We start from the raw sequence: 25,668 nt of genomic DNA, 5'->3' as shown, positions 1-25,668 counted from the left end.
TTTGGAACATCTTGTGCATCTGCCAAATGGAGTTTCTGTCTGGATTCATCAGTTAAGAAGATTTTCATTCTCTAATGAGTGCTTCTTTTAAGTTTCTGGAAATTACATTCAAGAGCTAAGAGACAGAGGTAATAAAAAAAGAAGTACGTTTAAAGGGAAAGTGCCTATGCTGCTATTGAGAAACTTGGATGTGGTAAGACAATCTTTAAATGGAGTAAAGTAATTTTACTATGTCTAGAATTCGAAGATTTAAAAACAAATCACTGATTCAAGACTATGTTCCAGGACTTCGCTGGTGGCGCCGTGATTAAGAGTCCGCCTGCCAATGCAGGGGACACAGGTTCAATCTCTGGCCCGGGAAGATCTCACGTGCCATGGAGCAACCGAGCCGGCTCTCTAGAGCCTGTGAGCCACAACTACTGAGGCCCACATGCCTAGAGCCTGTATTCCACAACTACTGAGCCCACGCGCCTCAACTACTGAAGCCCGCACGCCTGGAGCCTGCGCTCTGCAACTACTGAAGCCCACGCACCTACAGCCCGTGCTCCGCAACGAGAAGCTACCATAATGAAAAGGCCGTGCACCACAACGAAGAGTAGCCCCTACTCGCCGCAACTAGAGAAAGCCCACGCGCAGCAACAAAGACCCAAAGCAGCCAAAAAAAGAAAAAATAAAAATAAAAAATAGGGCTTAAAAAAAAGAAAAAAGACTATGTTCCAGGTTCTAAGAGAGCACAGAATTATTTTAATGCAGCAAGAATCATTCTCATGGTAAGAAGCTGATTAGAGGCAAATATGAAAACTTACTGGATTAACAAAATTCACTTGAAAAGACAACACCACTTCATTTCCTTGGGAAAATAATTTCTTTGTGGAAGTCCAAGAGAATGAAATAAAAGCGTCATAGCTCTAAAAGCTTTCCTATAATCCTCTGAATTATTCTTCAAGAAAACTTGAAATAGAATAAAATTCCTGTATAGTTTATTCCATTCCCTTCTCATCACTGCCTTTCATTTTCCTCTTTCATATATATGATCCACTTGCCACCTGTTTTTCAAGACTCAATTCAAGACTCAACAATGATCTGGATATACTGAGGACAACTAAATGCTAGGAATACGTGTACAGCAGACGTTTGCAAAAATGTACAGACATGAGCTGTGCCGTCAGAGACATATCTTGTTCAATTGGAAGGTTGAGATTTAACACATATCAACAGATAATGAAATAACGCAGAATGCTAGTTTGGGGTACAAACAAAATGCTTTATGGAAGTGGTCAGCTTGAGTGTTATTTGATAAGGAGAAGGGGGAGGCCAGAGCAACTCTAGGTAGAAAGTACAACCTGAACAAAGGCATTAAGGTGAGCATGAACTTGGGCATCCAGAGAGCCAACTTGGTGGGAATGAAAAATAATGAAAACTATAACAGGATGAATATGCCGTGATCAAATTACTGAGAACCTTTTAAAAATCTGACATAGTAAAAACTTGGTAAGAAACAAGAATGGCAAGATGAAAGTGATGTTTTAGGAAGAATAACTCAGTGGCAATGTCTGAAGTCTACAGCAGTACTGTCCAATAGAAATATAATGTAAGCCACAGACATAGTTTTAAAAATATTTTACTTATAATCATGAAATTATCATTTCAACATGTAATCATAAAAATATTGAGATAGTTTACATCTTTTCATTCTAAATCTTTGAAATCAGGTGTGCACGTTATACTTAAAGCACATGTCTATCCATGTTGCCGACACTTCGTGTGCCCAGTAGTTACTTGGCTAGTGGCTGCCATATTGGACAGTGCAGCTCTAGGGTTTCTAGAGAACAGAAATTTGCAAGATTGTGGAATCAGGTGATGAGGGTAGAGAATGAAGGAAGAATACAAAACAGAACTGCTAACACCTGACAACTAACTGTAATTAAGAGACAGCAAATAATTTCCTGTCCCTGCCCGCTAGAGGCAGATAGTGCCAGGACTGATGAGCAATGTCTGCTACAGTCACAGAAGGGATTTTTAAACAATCTTCAAGATTAAAATAATAGGGGCACTTGAGAAAACCATAATTCAAAAAGAGACATGTACCACAATGTTCACTGCAGCACTATTTACAATAGCCAGGACATGGAAGCAACCTAAGTGCCCATCGACAGATGAATGGATAAAGAAGATGTGGCACATATATACAATGGAATATTACTCGGCCATAAAAAGAAACGAAATTGAGTTATTTGAGGTGAGGTGGATGGACCTAGAGTCTGTCAATACAGAGTGAAGTAAGTCAGAAAGAGAAAAACAAATACCGTATGCTAACGCATATATATGGAGTCTAAAAAAAAAATGGTTCTGATGAGCCTAGGGGCAGGAGAGGAATAAAGACGCAGACATAGAGAATGGACTTGAGGACACAGGGATGGGGAAGGGTAAGCTGGGACGAAGTGAGAGAGTGGCATGGACATATATACACTACCAAATGTAAAATAGCTAGCTAGTGGGAAGCAGCTGCATCGCACAGGGAGATCAGCTCAGTGCTTTGTGTCTACCTAGAGGGGTGGGATAGGGAGGGTGGGAGGGAGGCGCAAGAGGGAGGAGATATGGGGATGTATGTGTATGTATAACTGATTCACTTTGTTATAAAGCAGAAAGTAACACAACATTGTAAAGCAATTACACTCCAATAAAGATGTTTAAAAAATAAAAATTATAGGGGCACTGATGACAGAGAGGAAAATTAGGAGGGGAAAGTATGAATACGGAAAGAACATTTATTACAGATGAGGAAACTAGGGTTGCTAGGCTTTGCTCAAGGTTACACAGCTGCTTACCAAGACCTGAGACCAAGCGATTCAAAGGCCATGCGCTTGCAGTCTGCCACCACGGCCTGCTGAACCGTTGGGGCTGAAGTGAGGAAAGCAGGAGACAAATGAGTCTAAATGTTTAACAGAAACTCAGATAAGAGGAGAGGAGTTATGTGTCATAAGCAGAGAGAGAATATAAAGCATAGAATATAACGTAAAACAAATACAAAGAAAAAAAAGAACCGGGAACTACTCCTAAGAAAAGCCTCCTAATTAACTCCTATCTTACCCCCATATTAAACTCTTTCTTGGCAGTGGTATCTTACATTAATATCTCCTACAGATTATGTGGCTTCTCAAAACTGTATTTTCTTCATCTGTAAAATGGGGAGTATAATACCACCTACTTCCAAGAGTAGGACCAAATGAGATAATGCATGTAAAACACTTCATATAATACTTGGCAAATAGTAGGTATTCAATAAAGGTGAGATATTAATTACTATTACTGGATTTGTATATATCTTCCTATTTCTTCATTGTTTTTACTGCACAATTCAGCAGTTAGTAACAGTATATGTTATTGCAGTAAGAGTGATTTTTTAAAATATATATTCTATATAGTTTGGAAATTTTCATATACACATGATTACATGTAGCAGTTACCCCATATATTAAAGACGATACTCTGAAATGTTAAACAATCTACCCAAATTTACATTAGCAAAACGTGGAACCAAATTTCGAAAATCAAATCTCTTAACTCTACAACCAGTATCCTTTCCAGTATCTCCATCTTCAAAGAGATGTCTTACCACTAAAATTATTTTACAGGCAGGATCATTTTTTTGTTGTTCTTATATATCTCACATTGTGCCTATCAGTATGTTCAAAAATACATTTTAAAAATTTCTTGAAATAATTGCTCTAAATTGAAATGTCAAAACATGAATATTTTACATGTGCCTTTGTGATTTCCTTTAAGTTAATCCTATAATACACTTTAATGCATCTAAAATATTCTAGTCCTAATACTAAATTTAGAGTACTGTATTATGTCTGCTATCCCACTTCCATTTAGCTTAAGAATCTAAGATTCAAAATAATGTATACGGCAACTAGCCTAATTCTTAATTCTCTTGATTAAAACATTTTAAAAATTTGTCTTAAAAACCCAGAAACCATACAGAGCAAAGCACAAACCATAGAAAAACAAAATTGCAGCATACAAAACAACTGGGAAATTCCATTTAGAAACTAAAGGGAAAGATGGCCCCAGTAAATAGCAGTAGGTTTCTTCACTTGATTAGGACTATTCACCAAAAATTATAATCTGTGAACTTTTCACTGTTGATGTTAAGCAAAGGATACATGGAAGAATTCAATTCTTCTAGCTGTAACACAAAGTAACAAATTTAATTTTTATTTTTATAAGATAACTATCATAGATAATTGTTAACCATACATTATTAAAGACATTATTTTGCATTTAAGCTTTCTTTAAACAAAAAAGTATTAAAGAAAAAACTTTCTAAAAATTTCCAGACGGGGAAATTCACTTATGCAAAATAATAATAAAGTAGCTTTAGTATTTATGAAATAAGAATATAAGAGAATTAAAACCATATGATAAAAACTGAAGTTTTATAAGGATTCTTAAAACCATGCTTAATTATAATCATCTCTAATAATAGATTTTTTTTTAAAAAGCTGCCATTTTAATGATCAAAATCTTTAAAAACTTTATGAATTACAAAAACGATTTTATGTGATATTCAGTTTTTAGTATGAGGTAGAATTAACCACCTCTATTTTACAGAGAGAAAAATCTGAGTTACAAAAACATTAAATTGCCCAAAGTTATACAGCTCTATGTAGACCCTGGACTAAACAAAGGCTCTCTGGTTTCAAATTCAGTTTTCAGCATACCACAATCACAATTAAAAGTATAGGTTTGGGCTTCCCTGGTGGCGCAGTGGTTGTGAGTCTGCCTGCCGATGCAGGGGACACGGGTTCGTGCCCCGGTCTGGGAAGATCCCACATGCTGCGGAGCGGCTGGGCCCCTGAACCATGGCCGCTGAGCCTGCGCGTCCGGAGCCTGTGCTCCGCAACAGGAGAGGCCACAACAGTGAGAGGCCCGCGTACCGCAAAAAGAAAAAAAAAAATATAGGTTTGAGGGCTTCCCTGGTGGTGCAGTGGCTGAGAGTCTGCCTGCCAATGCAGGGGACATTGGTTCATGCCCCGGGCCGGGAGGATCCCACATGTCGCGGAGCGGCTACAGGCCCGCGTACCGCAAAAAAAAAAAAAAAAAAAAAAAAAAAGAATCCTATATGGTGTTACTGGTTGAATTGTATCCTCCCAAAATTCATGTTTTAGTCCTAACCCTTAATACTTCATAACATGACTATATTTGGAGACAGGTTCTTAAAAGAGGGAATTAAGTTAAAATGAAGTCATTAAGATGGGCCCTAATCCAGTATGACTAGTGTCCTTACAAAAAGAGGAAATTTGGACATAGGGACCCACACAGAAAGGAAGAATGCCATGTGAACATGAAGATAGTTTTCAACAAGCCAAGGAGAGAGACCTCAGAAGAAACCAACTCTGCTGACACTTTGGTCTCCAGCTCTCAGCCTCCAGAACTGTGAGAAAATTAATTTCTGTTGCTTAAGCCACCCAGTCTGTGGTACTTTGTTACAGCAACCTTTGCAAGCAAAAACACATGGCAACCTACTAAATTACCATAAACACCAAACACACTATAAGTAACTACCACCTGAGTAAATAAGGCAAAATGCATTAATCATGCCAGGATCTTTTGACCTACTATCGTCTATATCTTAAGATCTTTTATATGTACAGAAGCAAATATTTTCCTTTTAGATTTGCCAATATCCCAGAAAATGTGCTTAGATGTAAATATAAGGATATATTGGATCCCAGTATATCCTTTGGATATACTGCTTTCAAAAAAGAGTATGAAGTCCAACGTGGATAAAACTTGAAAACATTACACTAAGTGAAAGAATCCAGACATAAAAAGCCACGTATTTTATGCTTCTCATTTATATGAAATGTCCACAATAGGCAGATCTATAGAGACTGAAAATAGATTGGCGGTTGCTGGGGGATGGGGGAGGGGAGCACTGAGAGGTACGGATTTCTTTTTGGGGTGATGAAAATGTTCTGAAATTAGATGGGGTGATGTCTGCACAACATTGTGAATAGACTAAAAATCACTGAATTTATACTTTAAAATGGTTAAAATGGTGAATTTTATCTCAATAAAAATTTTGATTAAGAAAAGAGTAAAGAAAGAGGACTGTACTCACATCAGACAGAAGCCTATCCAGATTGGAGTCACTGGCTGCTTTTCTCTTATCCTCAGGAAGTTCCTCTAGCTCCCCATAGAGCTCCAAATTCAAGCGAGCTAATTTCTCCTGCATTCCCCGAACATGTTCCATCTGTTCAATGGAACATTCATTTCCTGGGGGAACATTCCAGAACATTAATAAAGATTAGGATAGGTCAAACTAACTGTCTTGAGGAGAAACTTCTAAAGTCAAGTTGCTTAAAAGAAATTGGTTTTCCTTCTTTTGTAAATTACATTAATGACTGCATATTTTCTGTGTAAAATTATAAATCAAATCTCCAACCAGGAACACAACAATCTAAAAAATAATCATGGGCATTAAAAAATGATATAGAAAAAAAATTTAAGAATGAAAGAACCCTTTAGGTAAAAAAAATTTTTTCAATAGTAATATATAGAGAGGTGTTAACACCATCTATTCACGTCCTAGTTGACAACTGCCATTAAAACTGAGTAACCCAGGGGCTTCCCTGGTGGCACAGTGGTTGGGAGTCTGCCTGCCGATGCAGGGGACGCGGGTTCGTGCCCCGGTCCGGGAGGATCCCACATGCCGCGGAGCGGCTGGGCCCGTGGGCCCGTGGGCCTGTGGGCCTGTAGGCCGTGGCCGCTGGGCCTGCGCGTCTGGAGCCTGTGCTCCGTAATGCGATAGGCCGCAGCGGTGAGAGGCCTGCGTACTGCAAAATAAACAACTGAGTAACCCAACATTTTATAATGATTTGAGTGAAACTAAGAGTTCTATAAGGACTTCAACCGTGAATCATTCTGCCAACCAACCGTGTACTCCTCCTTTAAGAAATATAAGTGAAAATATTAATAAAGTGTGAAGAATGTAATGAAGCATGAGAACCACAATGTATACACAGTAGAGAAAGACAACTTATTGCTAAAGGATAGGTCTTGCGTTGTTTATTGACTAGACTCCTCTGAGGTAGCATTATCTGCCCAGATCAACTGATGTATATACATGAAATATTACATATTTTCATTCAGTTTCAGTACAGCCTCTCCAAATTCTTGATACTATCATTTTCCCCTCCCAAAACCTTTGATTTTTCTCAAAGGCATAATATAGCTCAGCTAAAGTTGAAGTATTTATCTTGAATAAATATGAATTAATGTAAATTATACTATCTTTTCCTCTAGCCAGCTTTATAACATCTTCATAAATTGACTATATTACATTATGTTAAGGACTACTAATAATTTTAAAGCTAGTTACAGCTCTTTCAAAATCATCCTTTCTTCATAGTAAAATATCTCATATTTCCTCTATTTTAATGATGTTTTTCAACAGTTAGCAACCTGGAAGGTCAAGTGGAAGAACTACCTCAAGAGATATATATGTATGTGTGTGTGTGTGTATACATATAAAGATGTACATATATTATATAGACAGAGGAAAACAATATAGAGTAAAAATATAAAGAGGTAGAAATCACAAGGAACAAGAGAAGAGATTCAGGGGATGGACCCAGGTGACCTAACATGAGAACAACAGAATCTCCAAAAGGATAAAAAGGAACAGATGGAAGAGAAATAAATGACCAATAGAAAAAAATGTTCCTTGAGATGAAACATGAGTTGGCAGATATGAAGGGCTCACTGATTTCCAGGCAGGGATGATACGGTCCTAAGCATATTCTGGTAAAGGCTTAAACTTTAAAGATAAAGAAGAATATCTTTCAAGCATTGAGACTGAAAAAAGTTACTTGGTAAGAAAGAATCCAGGGACTTCCCTGGTGGTCCAGTGGTAAAGAATCCGCCTTACAATGCAGGGGATGCGGGTTCGATCCCTGGTCAGGGAACTAAGATCCCACATGTCGCGGGGCTGCTAAGCCCACACGCCACAGCTACTGAGCTTGCATGCCTCAATTAGAGAGCCTGCGTGTTGCAAAACTACAGAGCCCATGCCCTCGGGAACCCGCACGCCACAACTACAGAGCCCACGTGCCCTGGAGCCTGCGCGCCACAACTAGAGAGAGAAAACCCGCATGCCAGAACTAGAGAGAAGCCCGTGCACCACAACGAAGAGCCCCTGTGCTACAATAGAAGATGCCGTGTGCTGCAACTAAAACCTGACTCAGCCAAAAATAAAATAAAATAAAATAAATAATAAATAAATCTTTAAAAAAAAAAAAGAATCCAACTGGCAATCAACTTCTCATCTGCAATGCTTATATATAGCAAACCATCGAATAACAGAGACTTCAATCCAAGAATACAAAGTCACTTAAAAGTTAGGGCAGGAAGGGTGTTGGGGAGAAGAGTGAAGAAGTAAAAGTGATCCAGAGATTATATCTCAAGGGTGGGAGAGAAGAGAGGGGAGAGGGAAGTGAAAGTATTCTAAAGATGCCACCTTACCGGGATGGAGTAAAGCAAGGAGGAAGGGATGTCATAAAACATCTTTGTGAAATAAATAACGTGTTTTAATGTCTTCTTTGCAAATAATAGTATAACCATGACTGGAAACCCAGAGAATATAAGAAAAAATAGACATATTTGAGTATACAAAAATTTAAAACTTTTATAAGGCGATGTATACCATAAAATCCACAGACACACTAATGTTGCTTAAAAAAATAAAAACAAAAGAGGTCAGAGGGTTAGTACCTAAAATATGCAAAGGGCTCTTAGTAATTAACAACAAAAGGATAAATAACCAAATAAAAAACTGGGTAAAGGTCCTAAAAAAGAGCAATCCAACCGCTTAACAAACATTCATGGCTATTCAAACTCAACAGTAATAAAAAAAACTCTTTACACCAACAGGCTGGCAAAAATGAAAAGGCTGGTAATACCTATTAGCTGGTGGGAATTCAGAGAAAAGAGTTGTTTCATAAATTGCTAATGAAAACTAAAAGTGCAATAGCTTTTCTGAAAAGCAATCTGGATACTTTTATTAATATTAAAATTACTTCTATGCTTTGACCCAGTAATCCCACTCATGGGAATCCATCCCAAAGAAATCAAAACAGCCACATAAGGATATATGTAAAATGATGTTCACTACACCATTGAGTTTAGCGGCTCCAAACTGGAGACAAAGTAAATGCCCTTCAACAGAGAAATGGCTGAATAAACCAGGGTATATTCACAACTTGAAAATTATGTAGCCATTAAAAAAAAGAATGAATTAGAGCTATACCAGGTGACTCAGAGAGATTTTCATCAGGTATTGTTATTTTATTTATTTATTTTTTTTTTTGCGGTACGCGGGCCTCTCACTGTTGTGGCCTCTCCTGCTGCAGAGCACAGGCTCTGGACGCGCAGGCTCAGCGGCCATGGCTCACGGGCCCAGCCGCTCCACGGCATGTGGGATCTTCCTGGACCGGGGAACGAAACCGTGTCCCCTGCATCGGCAGGCGGACTCTCAACCACTGCGCCACCAGGGAAGCCCCATCAGGTATTGTTTAGTGAGCAAAGCAAGACACCGAAGAGTGTATATAAGATACTATTTGTAGAAAACAATGAAAAGAAAAATCTGTGTGTGTGTGTGTGTGTGTGTGTGTGTGTGTGTGTGTGTCACACAGTTAAATGGTTGGGGCTGGGGGGAAGCAGAGGCAGTAGAGGGCGTAAGGGAAGGGGTAGGGAAGCCAAGTAAAAGAGCTGGGGAGGGAAAGACAGCACTTAAAAACACAATATTTATGTTGATGACATTTATGCTTTTGTGTGAGATTCCATATGTGTGCATTCAATAAGTTTTAGATTGCTTTTTAAAAATGCAGGGAAATAATTTTTATCATCAGAAAAAGCTTATAAAGTGAGCTGGAAGCTGAACATGAAATATCTGACCATACACTTTGTGAACTCGTATACAAAAATACCTATTCAGAGTTTTATTGGGACGATCAGTTAACTGTTCTTACATCTTCATCAAGCCAGATTCTTTAATATTCGAAAGTCAGGCATTGTGAGCAAGAAACAAGTTTAGGCTTGAAAGGGTAAAGAAAAATGATCTTGAGTCTTTCTAAAACTGAAACACTAAATCTAAAATATTTCAGTTGACAGAAAATGTCCCTTTTGTTTGTCACACTTTCAAGATACTTAGTCCCTCAACAGCAATCCTACTTTAACAATTCAACTAACCCTCCCTTTTTAAAAAACTTTTTCCCTGAAATCTTACAAGACAAATTATATCCCATGACAAATGAAATCTAGGTTGATTGCGTTTTATGCCTCTGGACTGTTGTTTTTCTTTTTAAATAAAAGAAAATGACACTTCAAAAAGGAATTGCAAAATACATGCAGAAAATATGATGCAAACATCTTGAGAAGAAAAAGAGTAGAGAGAAACAGCTATGGATTACCGAATGCTTGGAGTTTTCCAGAGTGGAAGTCATTCAAAAGGCTGAGGAGCCCCCTCTCCATCTCCTGGACATCGGAGACGTCGGTGAGGAAGGAGTGCTGGATCGGGGTTGACTGAGCGCCTTTGCCTTCTCCACCCTGAGGTTTGGTCTTTTCTTTCATCACTCTGTAAAAAGGGTGCAATAAAAAATTAATTGCCTATAATTACCTTTAAAGAGAGATATTTTTTCAGGCTGTTCTAGATTAAGGAAAAAACAAGACATCCGAATAAAATCAATACTAAATAAAAACAGCCATTTCAAGGCAGAAACCAAAAGAACAGGCTATGAAAATCTCAAACAAATGTATAAAATATAACTACTAAGGTATATAAAGAGTTTGAGTAATGTACTTTTACTCTATGGTAATTCTTTGGACTGCAAAAAAAACTGAAGAGAGAATTAGTAAGTCTTTTTACTAGCCTGTGTTTCATATTTCACTTCTCCGTAAACATATTCTGCCTTCCCATCTAACTTTATCCTAGCTGTTCCCTGAACTATGGGCTGTCCAACAAGTGGTTATGGGGCCCCTACTCTGTAGCTGACATGGTGCTAGATACTGAGTATATGAATGCATGCAGGCCATCAGTGACTGCACTGAAGCACGCCCAGTCTAAGGAGAAAGACAGACATAAATTCACAATCAACATGTGATGGAGCGCTAGAACCTGTTGGTCACACCCATAGAGCTGTCTCTAATCTCTCCTCCTCCACTGCCACTGTCCTATACCTGACCCAACTACTCCAGCAGCTTCCCAGCTGGTCTCCCGGCCTCTACGTGCAGTCTCTGAGCCCACAGAGCAGTCAAGTCAATTTTTAAAAAGTAAAGTCAGATCACATAATTTACTTAATGCAAAGCTTTCAGTAGTCCGATAACCTGAAGAAATTCTATCCTCTCTTGTATGTCAATGCTCTACACATTCTGAATCTCTTTTGCTTCCTAGAAATCCCTTCTCTCATCTCCTTGCAGCTAATCCTCTGCCCACGTTAGCACCCTTCCCCTCACTGCCATCCTTGCCAGGCTACCTCCCACACATGCTTCAAGTCTCAGTTTAAATGTGATCTGCTCAGGAAGGCCCTTTCCGAACCCCTAGACTAGGCTAGTTCTCATTACACAGGTCTAGCATATGCCAGGCTCTCAAACTCTGGAGTGATGGTGCTATACATACTGTGATATGGGAGCAGAGAGAAAGAACAGTCTACTCAACCTAAGGGTAGCAGAGAAAACTTCCTAAAGGTGATATGTGAGTGAAGGCTTAAAGACTAGGAGTGAACCAGGCAAAAATGGGAGAGGGGGTTGTGTGTTACTTTTATAACCCCGACACGTGCTATAGATCCTGACGTAACACATATATTCAGGACTCAGTTAATTTCTACATAACATAGCATGAAGACCTCTTCCCCACAAGTGCGCTCGCCACAATGTGGGTAAGACGAATAGGGTGTACTGGGGGCTGTGAGTGTGTGGGCAAAGGTGGCAAGACTAATTAATTCCCGTGAAAAGAAATCAACTTAGAACACATAGGCCGTTGACACTAGGTCACTAACAGTTCTTCACAAAATGGGATTTGTAATTTTACATACATGATATTAGATTTACTATCACTATCTAGTATCTTGCTACTCAAAGTGCTGTCCAAGACCTGTACCATCAGTATTACCTGTGAGCTTATCAGAAATGCTTAGCTGAAGCCCCATCCCGAACTAACTGATTCAGAATCTACATTTTAAAAACATTCCCAGGAGATCCATATTCACATTAAAATCTGAGATAAACTACTATGGACTATAAGGTTTCAGTATAGCAAATTTTTTTTTCTTTCAAATTGGAAGCTTTATCCAAGTAAGTGTTTTGCATCAGTTCATCACTTAACAACCTTCTCAGAAAAGAAAAGAAAAATCTGTTTCTTCTTACTTCGGTGTTTTTGATCATGTCACACTGTCTCACTTTATGTTAAAATAATTCAATTAAAAAGCACTCACTGAAATTATACTATGTGCAAAGCCCCACTCTAAATACTGTCTGGCACACAAGACCCAGCCCTCAGGAAGCCCACATTCTAGAAGAGGGTAGAGAAATAAAAGTACAAGGTAGAAAAGACAATGAGATACAAATAAACTGATGCAAAAACTTGTAAAAAGGAATGATTTCCTTTCAAATCTCTTGGCTTTCTTTCCTCATCAACCATAACCATATTCAAAATCTGATTCTAAATTAAACTCCTCCAGGAGGAAAACCCCTTTCCAATCTGATAGTATATTAAAAAGAAGCCCTTATAACTTTATTTTTCATTTAGTCCTTATTGGAATGTTCTTTTCCAAGGGTCTCTGGCTATGTCCCTTTTGTTTCCTCAAACACAGTGTGAGATCATCACCAGCAATCTTGTCTTTTGTGTTAATCCAGTGGCTACAAAGTGCTACAAGCATTACTTCCTTAACTAACTCTCATGATGAGCTTGCAGTTAGAAGCTTATTTAATCATAATTATCTAGAGGATTGAGATTATGAAATGCTTTTTCTCTTAAGATATTATCCTGCTTTCCAAATATCTAACCCTACAAAATACTCATATATGCAGCAATAATAGGTAACATTTAAACTTGCCCCTTTTCCTTTAAAGCCTTAAGACAAATATTAATATGTTCACTAAATATTAATACTGATACTTCTAGGTGGTAGGATTTTAGTATTCTTCTGTTTCTTCTTTGAATTTTTCCTGTGTTTAAATATTTACAATAAATACAAATCACTTCTATTAAAACAGTGAACTCATTCTTTAAAAAAAAATAAAACTACCAAAGCACAAACACTCAGCTTAAAAAAAAACAACCACCAGATATGTCTTTTCCATTTCTGGGTAACTCATCAACTTTGTCTGCAAGGTTTCTTGCTCTGTATTTTTTTTTTTTAATATTTATTTATTTGGTTGCATTGGGTCTTAGTTGCGGCTCGAGGGCTCGTTACTTGTGGCATGCAGATTCCTTAGTTACGGCGGGCAGGCTCCTTAGTTGCAGCATGCATGTGGGATACAGTTCCCGGACTAGGGATCGAACCCGGGCCCCCTGCATTGGGAGCACAGAGTCTTAACCACTGTGCCACCTGGGAAGTCCCTGCTTTGTATATTTTAATACGAGACAAAGTAAGAGCCTTAAAGCCAATCATTCATTCTGCATTTTCTAATCTCTATACACTGTAACCTTCAAAAAATTCTTTTCTAAATCACATGTAATATGTGCCTCAAAAGTCAAACCAAGAGGAAAAACATGTTGTAAGAATTAGTGGATTTAGTATTTACTTTATAGCATTTTGCTGTGATAATGTGAAAGAAGAGAATTCACCTTTTTAACTTTGGTCGCTGTGAAGTTGACTGTGATGCAGGATTTGAAAACCCCGTGCTTTTACTAACTGGAATGGCATTTTTTTTGGCATTAACAACCTGAGTAGAGTGGGCACTAAAAGACTTAGGACTCCTCCTCTTCACTTTGCGCTCCTCCATTGTTTTAAGTTCCTTACTGCACCAAGGCCAGCTTCTTATGACCTAAGGAAATACAGCAAAATTATACATATATGCTATAATACGCCAAAATGAAAGGGCTTCAAAGACCCACTTCACGGGCTGTAAGAGGATCAAGAATTTCAGAGGTCATTAAAGAAAGTTAGAACAAGGATTCTTAAGCTTAGTTTACTGTATTATGTACACAGAAGCCCTAACCAAAACTGCCTGTTAGACAAAAAATTTTTTCACTGTTTATTAATTCATCCCACAAAAATTTACTCTCTTCTACATGTCAGGCACTATTTGGGGCATTGGGGAGACAGTACTGAACAAGACAAAGTCCCTGCCTTCAATGTTCCCTACATTCTTATCGAAGGGGAACAACATATAAACACTAAACAAATCATCCAGCCTGACTCAAGCTTTATGTGCCCCTTAGGTCTCCCTTCTAAAACGTATTCTTTGAAAAACCACCTAGATACAAACAGATATATAATTGACATGGGTACCTGCATTTTAATTAGCAACTAGAAACCTTATTTCAACTACCAAGTAGAAATTCAGTTGCTGCCTAGAGTTAATACTGATTCTAGTTCCTTGATCAAATGAAGTTCTGTAAAATTAAACTTGTTCCATCACAATTTTAAATTTACTTTCTCTACCTATTTCCAATGAAACATGAAACTTTATTATATATGTTTAGTTTTGTCAATGTCAAAAAAGTTACACTATGAAGTTACAGTTGGTCCTTCCATAGAGAATATGTGTAAAACCTTCTATTTATCCAGTACTTTCCCTTTATGTATTAACCAGCTTTATTTCTCTAACAGCCACCCATCTAAAAATATCCTTCCACATTTCCTTTTTATTTATGCATAATATTAAATTCTTCCTAAATATATTGTTTCATGCATCATAAGATGAGAAATTTATATGGCTATTCTTCTCATCAGATTGTAAAGTGCACTAGGACTGTTAGGTCTTTTATTGTATGTTGTGTTGAATTTAATCATTCTATGACCATTCAAAAAGTCTCAAATCCACTGATGTCACTCCTCAAGTAATTATTTGAGAATTTTAATGAAAATAGATTTTTTTTGGCTACTGTCTGGACTCCGAGCTACTAGCACTGTTATTTAAACCATTGAGCTCAGTTGGCTCAGGCTGACTCTAGACAATCATAACTGGAGCTAAACCTCCAAAGGACCAAAGGCTGTAAAGGAGAGGCTCTATTGCCCAGTCTCTAATCCCAGATAACGAACGTAAATCCGCTTAAATCTTGGCTAACAATTTTTCCTTTAAGAAGCATTTTAAGTAACAGAACAGACATTTTGGGGTTGTTTCAGCATGCAACACAAATTAAATGTTTAAAAAATAACTGAATAGAGAAGATGCGATATCAGTTCTCCAAAGAGGCAAGGATCCGTATAAATTTATGATACACATAAACACACTGGTTTTCGAATTTAATTATGCTTATACACAGTTGGTGACACAAGAATAATAATAAAAAAAAACCAGGAAACAATGCAAATAAACCAACAGTAGTCTAAACTATTGATAAGATGTTCTGAGGGGCCAGGGCTCAAAAATTATGCTTTTTTGGTGAGATAACATCACTACTACAAGAGCACCGAAACCCTTCTTTTATACCAAGCAGCAAGGAACCATTCGGAGAAGACCTTCATAGACTACAGCTCGTAGTCTAACTCACACATTGGTTTGAGAGCCAGGAACCCACAGCCTCCAAGCCGGAGAACTAGAAATTCCTCTTGACTTCACCTCATTGCCCTTCCCTAATCAGCCGTCACGGAGAACCTTCCCCGCCCAGAATCCGAGAGCGGCCAGAACCGGTGGTGGGAGGGGCCTACAGGGGAACATTAAGGGGGTGCCTTTGCTTCCACTTCATACCTGGGGAAGAAGGGGATCGGGGTCCTCTTCCTCAACCTGCAAGGACCCTGGGGCCTCTGAAGCCACCGCCGCAGCTGCAGCCGCCGATACTACAGCTGCAGCTTGAGCCGGGGTCACATCCCTGAGCTCTCGCCTTCACAATGCCCTTTGTTTACGGAAGTGACGTAAGGAGGCGGAACCTCCGCTTACTAGCCGGGAGCCTCGCCTCTTCCTGTTCCACATGTGCGGCTCCCGTCTCCGGCTCTGGCACCGTATTGCTTCCCCTGTCCTGCATTCAACTGTAAGTTCGACGGGCATGGAAAGGAGGATCCAGAACTGGGCTTTTATTTTGGTCTCAGTGGCCCAGAAGCTGGGAGGGTCAGGAGGGGAGGTGGAGGCAAGAACCGGAAATGTAGTACCTTTTCCGGAAGCTGTCCCGCCCCCTCCGTGTCAGCTCCCACGCACTACAATTCCCAGCACGCTGTTCGAGCAAGCGTGGAGGCGGAACTAGAGTGTCGCCATAGCAACTGTTCCGGATTGTTTCTGACGCCTCGCCTGGACTTCGCAAGGTAAAACAACGTTGGCTTGTAAGGCCGCGTAAAAAAACGTGATTCTGTTTAGCAACCCCGAGGCTGAGCCCCTGAATGAAATGCTATTACTGATGCTATAAGTAGCTACTGTTCAGGCACTTGACAGACGTCATCTCTAAACCTCACTGCAATCTATGAATTAGGTGTTAGAATCCCCCTTTTAGAAATGAGGAAGCTGACACTCAGGCTGCGTCTCTCTGTCGCCAAGACAGTTCCTCCGTACCTTTACTCCCTCTGGAGAAGGAGTTGAGGATTGAGAGAGATCGAACTCTCTTAAATGAGGGGAGAATCCATGTTTTATACCCTCATCTGAGTAGCCTTCCCCGTTGGGGGTGGGAGATATTAGGTTCATAGACCTTTAGATTGAAGAGACTAGAAAGCACCATGTACTTCTCCCTCGTTTGCTAATAAGGAAACCGTATCTAGAGGTCGTTTTAATGCCCGAGAGGCAGAGCACAGACGAATGCAATTATCCTGGTTTCTAATATGGGATGTTCTACCGCCACCCCCTCCATTTTTAAAAATTCTGAAATGTTTTAAAAAGAAAAACAGAGTAAACATTCATGCACCCACTATCTAGAATTAACGGATATTACGTTTTATCATTTTATATTTTTAAATGAAGAAATATACCATTACAGATAAAGCGGGTGCTACCTATTCTCAGTGCCACTCTACTTCCCTTCTGAGGGGTAACTACGGTCTTAAATTTGATACGCATCTTGCTAATCTAGTTTCGTATACTTTCACTGTTACTATGTATTTGTAAACAATATATAGAATGACTTTGGGCTTTTGAAGTTTTACATGAATGCTTTATATTTTGTGTATTGATCTACAAGTTGACTTCTAACCCAAGTCTGTTTTTGAGAAATAGGCTTGCCACAAACTATCTGAGAATTCCCATAGTGATGGACGTTTAGGTTGTTTCCCATTTTTCACCGTTACAAACAATGCTGTAGGGGGCAATCTTCTCAATATCTTTTCTCAATGTCTCTTAACTCATCCCTGAATTGTCTTATCTGAATAAGCAGAACTTGCAAACTGGTGATTCACAGACTATTTTTATTTTTTTTTCAAGTTGGTTACTAACAGTTAAAAGCAAAGGAATTAAAAATGTCAGCTCATCCATTTGGCATCCCAGTAATAAATGGGAAGATCTGACCACACTAGATCTGCACAACAGACTGGCAACAGTCGTTCAAGCCCAAGAGCAGCTGCCTCCTTTAGATCAGTTCAGGTGATCTCTATTTTTCTCTAAGACACAATGTGTTTAGTATCCCTCTGAGCCCTGTGGTATTTGCATTTGCAACATAATACAGTAATGAGATAGAGTCATAGAGGTACTTTTATTTGAAATCTAGAGTTCTTGAAAGAAATCTTGTTCTTTGAGACTTACTAGATTTTCCTTTATACTGAAAGATCCCTGCTTTGGATTGTTAAATGCACACCTTGTGTAAATTAATCAGATACTTTCTTCCTAAAGACAGTATGTATTTCCAGGATAGGAGCTGTGATCAACAAGACCACTCCCCTCACCCCCCACTAATGTACTCTATATAGCATATTTTCAGGACTTCTCTGGCAGTCCAGTGGTTAAGAATCTGCGCTTCCACTGCAGGGGGCACGGGTTGGATCCCTGGTCGGGGAAGGTACCACATGCTATGCAGTACGGCCAAAAAAAAAAAAAAAAAGACTAGCATATTTTCAAAAATATTATTTCTTATGGAAAATTTCAAACATATACCGAAGAAGACAGAATGGTATAATGAACCCCTAAGTATCCATCATCTAGCTGTTGGCTCATGGCCAATCTTGTTTCACTTATACCCCTCCCCTGACATTTTCTCCTGTCCAGTAATATTTACATTGAAGCAAATCCCAGATATCACTGAATCTGTAATATTTCAGTATGGATCTCTAAAAGACTTTTAAAAACTTTACCATAATATCACTATTATTCCTAACACAACACTAATTGCTTAATATTTTCAAATATGCAGTGTTCAAATTTCCAATAGCATCATAAGTGTCATAGTTTTTTTTTTTACATTTTATTAAATCAGGAATATTTTTCTGTAACGTCCTTAGGTGATGAATGGGTTTGGAAGCCACTGTTGTACATCTTCATTTGTTGAGCTGCAAACTGGCAATGTCTTTCCCCTGGAGGTTACACTCTAAAGGAGATGGAAGGTATCTCAACCCAAAGCAAATGGCTATTCTACCTCAGTGCCTGGAAAAGAGTCATGCCTTATTGTCCCTTGTGGTTCTTTTAGGGAAGAGATTTTTGGGTTTTGATTTTTTAACTTGGAAGCCTATCTATCATTTCCAAGGGTTCCTACATCTCCTTTTCCTCCTATACCAGAATGCCTAGGCCAAGATAGATCAGAATCAATGCTTCTTTGCATGCCTGACTCAGGAAACAGCTAGTAAACAAGCCTTAAAGCAGAAATGAGCTTGCCATATTCATGGAACTGAAAGAATGCCAGTCAGTGTGGTGGTGTGGATTCTGGTCTACTCTAAGATGTACATCTTAAGCATTAGTGAAGGGTCCCAAAATAAACACAGGGACCCTTAAAATTGTAAGTATTTTACTGCTGACGGCTTTGGAAATGCAAACAAGGGGGTAAACAACTGATTTGAAAAGTTACAGACTTAGACATTTACAAAATTCTCACATATATGGTCTTTGATTAATCTGTCTCCCTCAATAGGCTTTAAGTTCCTTGAGGGCAAATACTATTTTTTATTTGATTTTTGTATCTTAAGCACATTTCATTGTGCATTACATAGAGCATGACATAAGGTAGGTGCTCAATAAATGTATGCGTTATGAATGAATGAAGTTCTCTGATTTTATTTCTGAAAGTAAAGTGTTTCACATAATTCTTCTTTAAACCCCAAAGTCCATAGATGTAGGCCCAGTCATAATGCCAATCAGATGATGTCACTAATCCCCAGGCAAGGGCTCTGTTTTTAGCCGGGCAGTTTGTGTTTTGTTTCCCAAGCCTTCATACCAAGGGATCTAATGAAGGAACTAATCCTGAAGCTTAGGGAAATTGTTGCCCGGGTGATTATTTTAAAAACTTAATATTTGGTATAGTTTCGGTTTGTGATTCTACAAAATTAATGTTTTAATATAATTTCGTATTCACACTTCCTTTTTAAGGGCAGGAGTAGTTAACAGGATTAGGGGATGGCTGTCAGCAAGATACGAGGACAATTCATCCTTTCTCTAAGTTCTTGTCAGAGGGACACTCCACCTTTAGAAGAAGGCTTACTGTAGGCTTAACCAAAAAACAAAGTATACCGGGACCAGCAAATTAGCTACACTGCATTACAACCCTTCCATCAGTTTTATTTCTTTTTGTTGAGCTTTAATTAAGTAGCAGTATTATCATGAAGCATCACAAGATTGCTAAGAAATACCTGTTGGGATAGCTTACAGAGTAGCAGTATGAGATGCAGGGGAGGAAGGAGGGAGGAAGGAGGGAGGAGGGAGAGAAGAGGGAGGGCGGGCGGGAGGGAGTAAAGAGTAGGAATGGCTCCCATAACACTATTTATATCTCTATTTAACGAAGAAATTTTGAAATGTTACCTAAATTCTAAGCTGCTACCACTCTGTCTTTTGAGTTGCCATAATTCCTATCAATGGGGAAATAAATGTTTACATTGGGGCAAGAAAAGGGATGAGACTCTAGGCAGATGGCCCATGTGTGTCGTAATACAGTAATGAGAATTGGATACGTACAGGTGAACGGGAGGCTGAGTTTGGGGATATGAGGTTAACAAAGGCGAATTGTTCTGTATGATAAAGTGGGGGAAATTGTTCTCAGTGGCAGAGGATGTGGGTTGAGAAATGTTGCTCATAGTTAGCAAAAAAGTGGAGAGCAGAGGGGGAACGGAGGGACAAAATGGTGGGAAGAAGAAGAGCAATGAGGGCTGTTATCCAACTGTAACTGTTAGTGTGGCTATAATTACATACACACACACACACACACACACGTTCTCGATGCTTCCAAACATCAAAATAAATCCCCTGCAAGCTCAAGGCTTTGTGTAAATTAGTCATTATGGAAATCAAAGGAAAAGCTTTGTATTCTACATCTTTAGGAGATTTGGAGAACAAGGGCAGTATGTATGGAATAGTAAAGTAATCCATAAACTAAACTATGTCAGATGAAGCAGGAGCTAAGAGTCCAAGGTGAACGAGAAAATTACAAGCCACAGTTTCCCCTACAATCTTAGAAAGAGGGAGAGACATGAATTTTCCACCATCTGAAGATTGGAGGTTTATATTAATTTCATTTTAACCTTAAAGGGCAAGGGTACCTGGGATGACACCTGGTAATCTGCTGGTCTCTCCCACTAGTCTGTTACCTACCTGAAGGAAGGAACTATATCTTACACAACTTTATATTCCCAAGGTCTAGCATATTGTCTGTCATACAGTAAAAACCTAGAAAATGTTCATAAAATGAGTGAATAAATCAGGAGAAAACTAGACTTATATGATTGCGAGTAGCAGAATGGCATTATTAATTTAATCAAGTGTCACCATAACTCAGATGACTAATTCATAGAAATTACAAGGATTCTTAGTCATACCTACCTCTGACCTCCAGGTGGCAGTATTATATTAAATTTTTTGAGACCAGATTGCATTTAACATTTGAGGGGGGAAAAAATAACCGTAAATGAATTAAACAATTCTGTAGCTTACTTCTGTAATTGTACTGAGCAAAAATAAGAAATAAAATGTACTTACATGAGATTATAGATTTCTTCTCCAATTTCAACACAAATGAGAATTACCGGTCATTCTCTAATTCAAGCAGTTTCCAAAACTTTGAAGGTAAATACAAATTGGTGTACTTTGCTTACAAAACACATGTATTTCTTTAAAGTACGGAAATGTGTGTGGGGGGCAGTAATATGTCTAGAAATAATTCATCTACCAACAAACAAGTTGACCAGATTAAATACAGGATGGTCAGTTAAACTTGAATTCTAGATAAAGAATACTTTATTCATATAAGTATATCCCATGCAATACTGGGAACTAAAAAAGTACTTGTTTATCTGAAATCAAATCTAACTAGTCATCCTATATTTTGCTTTGCTAAATCTTGCCATCTTACCAACAACATTTTGTTGTCGTCATTAATTACAAAATAAGCAGAACTCTCCCAGGTCTGCAGGGCCCAGTGCTGTTTCTTTATTTGGAGAGATGAAAGGGAAGTAGCTTGGTAGGGTCGGCTTCCTCGCTGTAAGTCTAACTTTACCGTTCTTTGTACTCTACCCATGCAGATCAGAGTTCCCCAGCTGAGTAACTTATCTTCAGGAAACTGACCTCTCAAGCAAGTGCAGATGGTATAGCCTAAAGTGGTGATTTTACACAAACACAGTGTTTTATAGCACTTGTGAGTCTGGTTGCAAAAGCCAAACCATGAATGATATTCTAGACTCCGTCACCACTGATTTATACTTTTCAGAGGTACCTGATCCATAACAGCTATGACAACAGAAATAGGCGAATTGCTTATGAAATAAATCCTATTTCAAGAAAGTAAAGAATTTTCTGGTAAATTCAATCATATGTTATAGTTCTATGCACATTTGCATTTTTAATATAAGCATTCCCTATCTTCTAGATAAAATGTGCTTCATAATGTCATTTATAAACATTTCTGAATTTAAAATAAGCTTTCCAGGAACTTCCCTGGTGGTCCAGTGATTAAGAATCCACCTTCCAATGCAAGGATGGGTTCAATCGGTCGGGGAACTAAGATCCCACATGCCTCGGGGCAACTAAGCCTGCGCGCGCCTGCAACTATAGAACCCACGTGCTCTGGAACCTGCACTGCACAACTAGAGAGAAGCCCGCACGCCGCTGTAACAAAGAGCCTGCGTGCTGCAACTAAGACCCATGCAGCCAAAAATAAATAAATAAATATTAAAAAAAAAAAAGCTTTTCATAGAAACAATATTATGAATGGTAGCTCTTCAGGTTACCTAGTAAAAGTGTATTTAATTATGTGACTGAACCACTGTATTTTAAATTTAAAACAGGTTTTTTAAAGGTAGTTATAATAATAGTATTTTAAAGAGTAAGAAAGAAAATAGGTTTTAATTTTTTAAATTTTTTTTATTTTTGCGGTACGCGGGTCTCACTGTTGTGGCCTCTCCCGTTGCGGAGCACAGGCTCTGGACGTGCAGGCTCAGCGGCCATGGCTCATGGGCCCAGCCGCTCCGCGGCATGTGGGATCTTCCCGGACCGGGGCACGAACCCGCGTCCCCTGCATCTGCAGGCGGACCCTCAACCACTGCGCCACCAGGGAAGCCCAGAAAAAAGGTTTTAAAACATTGAATATTCGTGTTTGAGGAAATCTCAGTAACTCTTTGGCTCTTGCTCTGTCCCAGAAGTCATTCTAAGTGATTTAAATGAATTAACCCGTTTAATCCTCATAGTAACCCTAGGCAGTAGATTTTGTTATGATCCCACAAAAGTGGGGCAAGGGTTAAATAGCTGCCCAAAGTCACACAGCTACCGAGTAGTTGAACTGGGACTTGGGCCCGCCCACATCTGCATTAAGCCCTGTACATCACAGCTGCGTTGATGTAAATACAGAGTTCAGTGAATTGTGGGAGAAGATTCTGAAGGGGACATCTGATCACTGTCTAGGGTAGTACACTGTATTGTTCACTGAGCCTAGAACAGTTCAAAGTGAAGGGCTGGTCTTTTCCTTAATTTAGGTGTATTTTGAGTGCTCCTTTTGTGCTTACCAGCCAGAATGGAGCTGTTTTGGAGTTTATAGATGCAAAAAAAAGAGTGTCAGAAAGAGGAAGAAAGATTTACCTGAGGTAACTGGATAAGAGTTAATAAAAGGTGGAAGAAGATTAAGGGGCACATGTGTGTAGGTATGAGAAAGAAATTTCTGGGGTGGAATAACTGAGTTGAGACCTGAAAAGAAAAATCAAAAGGAGAAGAATTTTACTTTGTTAATTAACTATAGGAAAAGGAAATGGGAAGTGGAAGAGATATTGCCCCAAACTGTTGCTAGTTCTATCTAACTCGCTCAGATTTGTGATACCTGAGGTGAGTCATGCATGACCCAGTTGTGGCAATGGTGCACTTCCTGAAGGCCGTTGTTCAAGGCACAGTCCCTCATGTGCTGAAGGAAGAGTCAGACTCCAAACCCCACTTAGTCGTCTTTAGACACTCTGTCCACCCTTTACCCTCTCCCAAAGAGATAAGAGGTAGGAGGCAGGAGGGAAAAGAATCCTGGACTTACTCTTTGGGGAACAGCCTTCTGACCTTGCCACCTGGCTAGTTGGATAACCTTTGGCCTCTGTTTCCTAAGCTGGGAAAACAGGCATGATATTACCCACCTTGTGATATAAGCACCCAGCAAATATTAGCTCTCACCCCATTTAATCTTCATAACTCTGTGAGGAAGGTATCATTCCCATTTTACAGATATGGAAAAGGAGGCTCAGAGGGGTTAAGGTCCTTGTTCAAAATTACGTGAGTGAGGGCTTCCCTGGTGGCGCAGTGGTTGAGAGTCCGCCTGCCGATGCAGGGGACGCTGGTTTGTGCCCCGGTCTGGGAGGATCCCACATGCCGCGGAGCGGCTGGGCCCGTGAGCCATGGCCGCTGAGCCTGCGCGTCCAGAGCCTGTGCTCCGCAACCGGAGAGGCCACAACAGTGAGAGGCTCGCATACCACAAAAAAAAAAAAAAAAAAGCACGTAAGTGTGAGTACAGAGGTGGAGATAGGATTAAACCCTGTCGTTTAATCCTAATGACTGTTGCTCTTTCCTTTGCAGTATTGCCTTCAGTAGAAAATGCAACCACTGAAATAAAATGGATTACTTTTTTTCCCCTATAGTGAAAATAAAATAAAGCCTTTTTCTACTTCAGTCCTGATAAATAGGAAAAAAATAAATAAAACCCAGAAATATTTTGTTTCCTAAGATAGCAAAAATGGAAAGGTTTTCTAGAGCAAAATATACTGTTTATAAACTTCCAAAAAGCTTTCAAATTATGAATAAGTAGACACTAGTAGCCTTCATTCGTTATAGTAACTTTTATTTTTAAACTATGCCTTATTACACAAGTAATACAAGCCTATGCATTCAACATGTGTTTACTGAGCATCTACTAGGTGTCAAATATTTTTCTAGGCTCAGAGAACAGTACAGACAAAAATACCCGTTCTCATGGAGCTGGTATTCAAATGTAAGCATGGCAGATTGTACGAATAACCATAATAACGAAATCACTTCTATAGAATAGAAAGGATAAGTATTATGGGGAAAATAGACTTGGGAAAGGGGAATAGGGTTGTGGATTGCAGTTTTAGATAGGGAGCTGTGTACGGGAAGGCCGAATTGAGCAGGTGAGTTGTGAGCAAAGACTTGAAGAAAGGGAGGGGGTGAGTCATGAGAACATCTGGGGTAAGAGCAGAGCAAGGACCATTGCAGTGGCAGAAGGTGGGGGCATGCTTGGTGTGTAAAGACCAGTAAGGGGGGCAAGCTGGCTTGAGAGGGCTGAGCACGGGGAAGGGCAAGAAGTGGGGAGGTGGGAGAGCTAAGGCTGCGTGGGTGGGAGGGTGGGAAGAAGTGGCAGATTATGTGGGGCCTGGTGGGCCATTTTTAGGGTTTAGGGTTTTTTCCCTTTGAGAAATGGAAGCATCTGGAGAGTTTTGAGCAGAGCAGTAACATGGTCAAGCCTCTGTTTTGATAGATCACTACCTCAGGCTGCTGTTGGGAATAGACTGTGGGAGTAGAGGGGAGGAGCAGGGAGACCAATTTGGAGACCATTGAGGTGATCCACGTGAGAGATGATGGTGTCTGGACCAGGGTGGCAGCTGGGAAGGAAGTTAGAAGGGGTCAAAACCTAGATCCATTTTGAAGGTAAAAGTAACAAGGTTTGCTGAGAGATTGGATACGGGGCGTGGGAAGATGAGTCAAGAATCACTCCCAAGTTTTTTGGCCTGAGCAACTGCAAGGAAGGATTTGCCATAGACTAAGATGGCAAGACTTGTGTGTTGGAAGCCAGGGAGGGCAGGAAGTTCATTTTGAGATATGTTGTGTTCAAGGTGATGTTTTAGGCATTCAGGTGGAGATGCTGAGTAAACGATTGTATGCTTAAGTTGGAGCTCTGATCCAGCC

General features: G+C 39.4%; 1 protein-coding gene across 1 annotated transcript; it reads right to left on the bottom strand.

Annotated features, from left to right (window-relative positions):
- Positions 1-1,393: 1,393 nt before the first annotated feature.
- Positions 1,394-16,094, bottom strand: CCDC28A (coiled-coil domain containing 28A). The gene is given in 6 exon segments (XM_022557764.2): positions 1,394-4,149; positions 4,151-4,195; positions 6,134-6,288; positions 10,482-10,645; positions 13,856-14,055; positions 15,925-16,094. Coding segments are annotated over 5 exon segments (558 nt in total). The 5' UTR covers positions 14,014-14,055; positions 15,925-16,094; the 3' UTR covers positions 1,394-4,113.
- Positions 16,095-25,668: the final 9,574 nt, after the last annotated feature.

Source organism: Delphinapterus leucas, chromosome 12, assembly GCF_059928025.1.
Source record: "Delphinapterus leucas isolate spDelLeu-1000000601 "Yukka" chromosome 12, BTC_Dleu_Yukka2, whole genome shotgun sequence".
NCBI lineage: Eukaryota > Metazoa > Chordata > Mammalia > Artiodactyla > Monodontidae > Delphinapterus > Delphinapterus leucas.
Note: the sequence above shows the minus strand (reverse complement) of the source record. Positions and strands in the feature narration are given on the sequence as shown.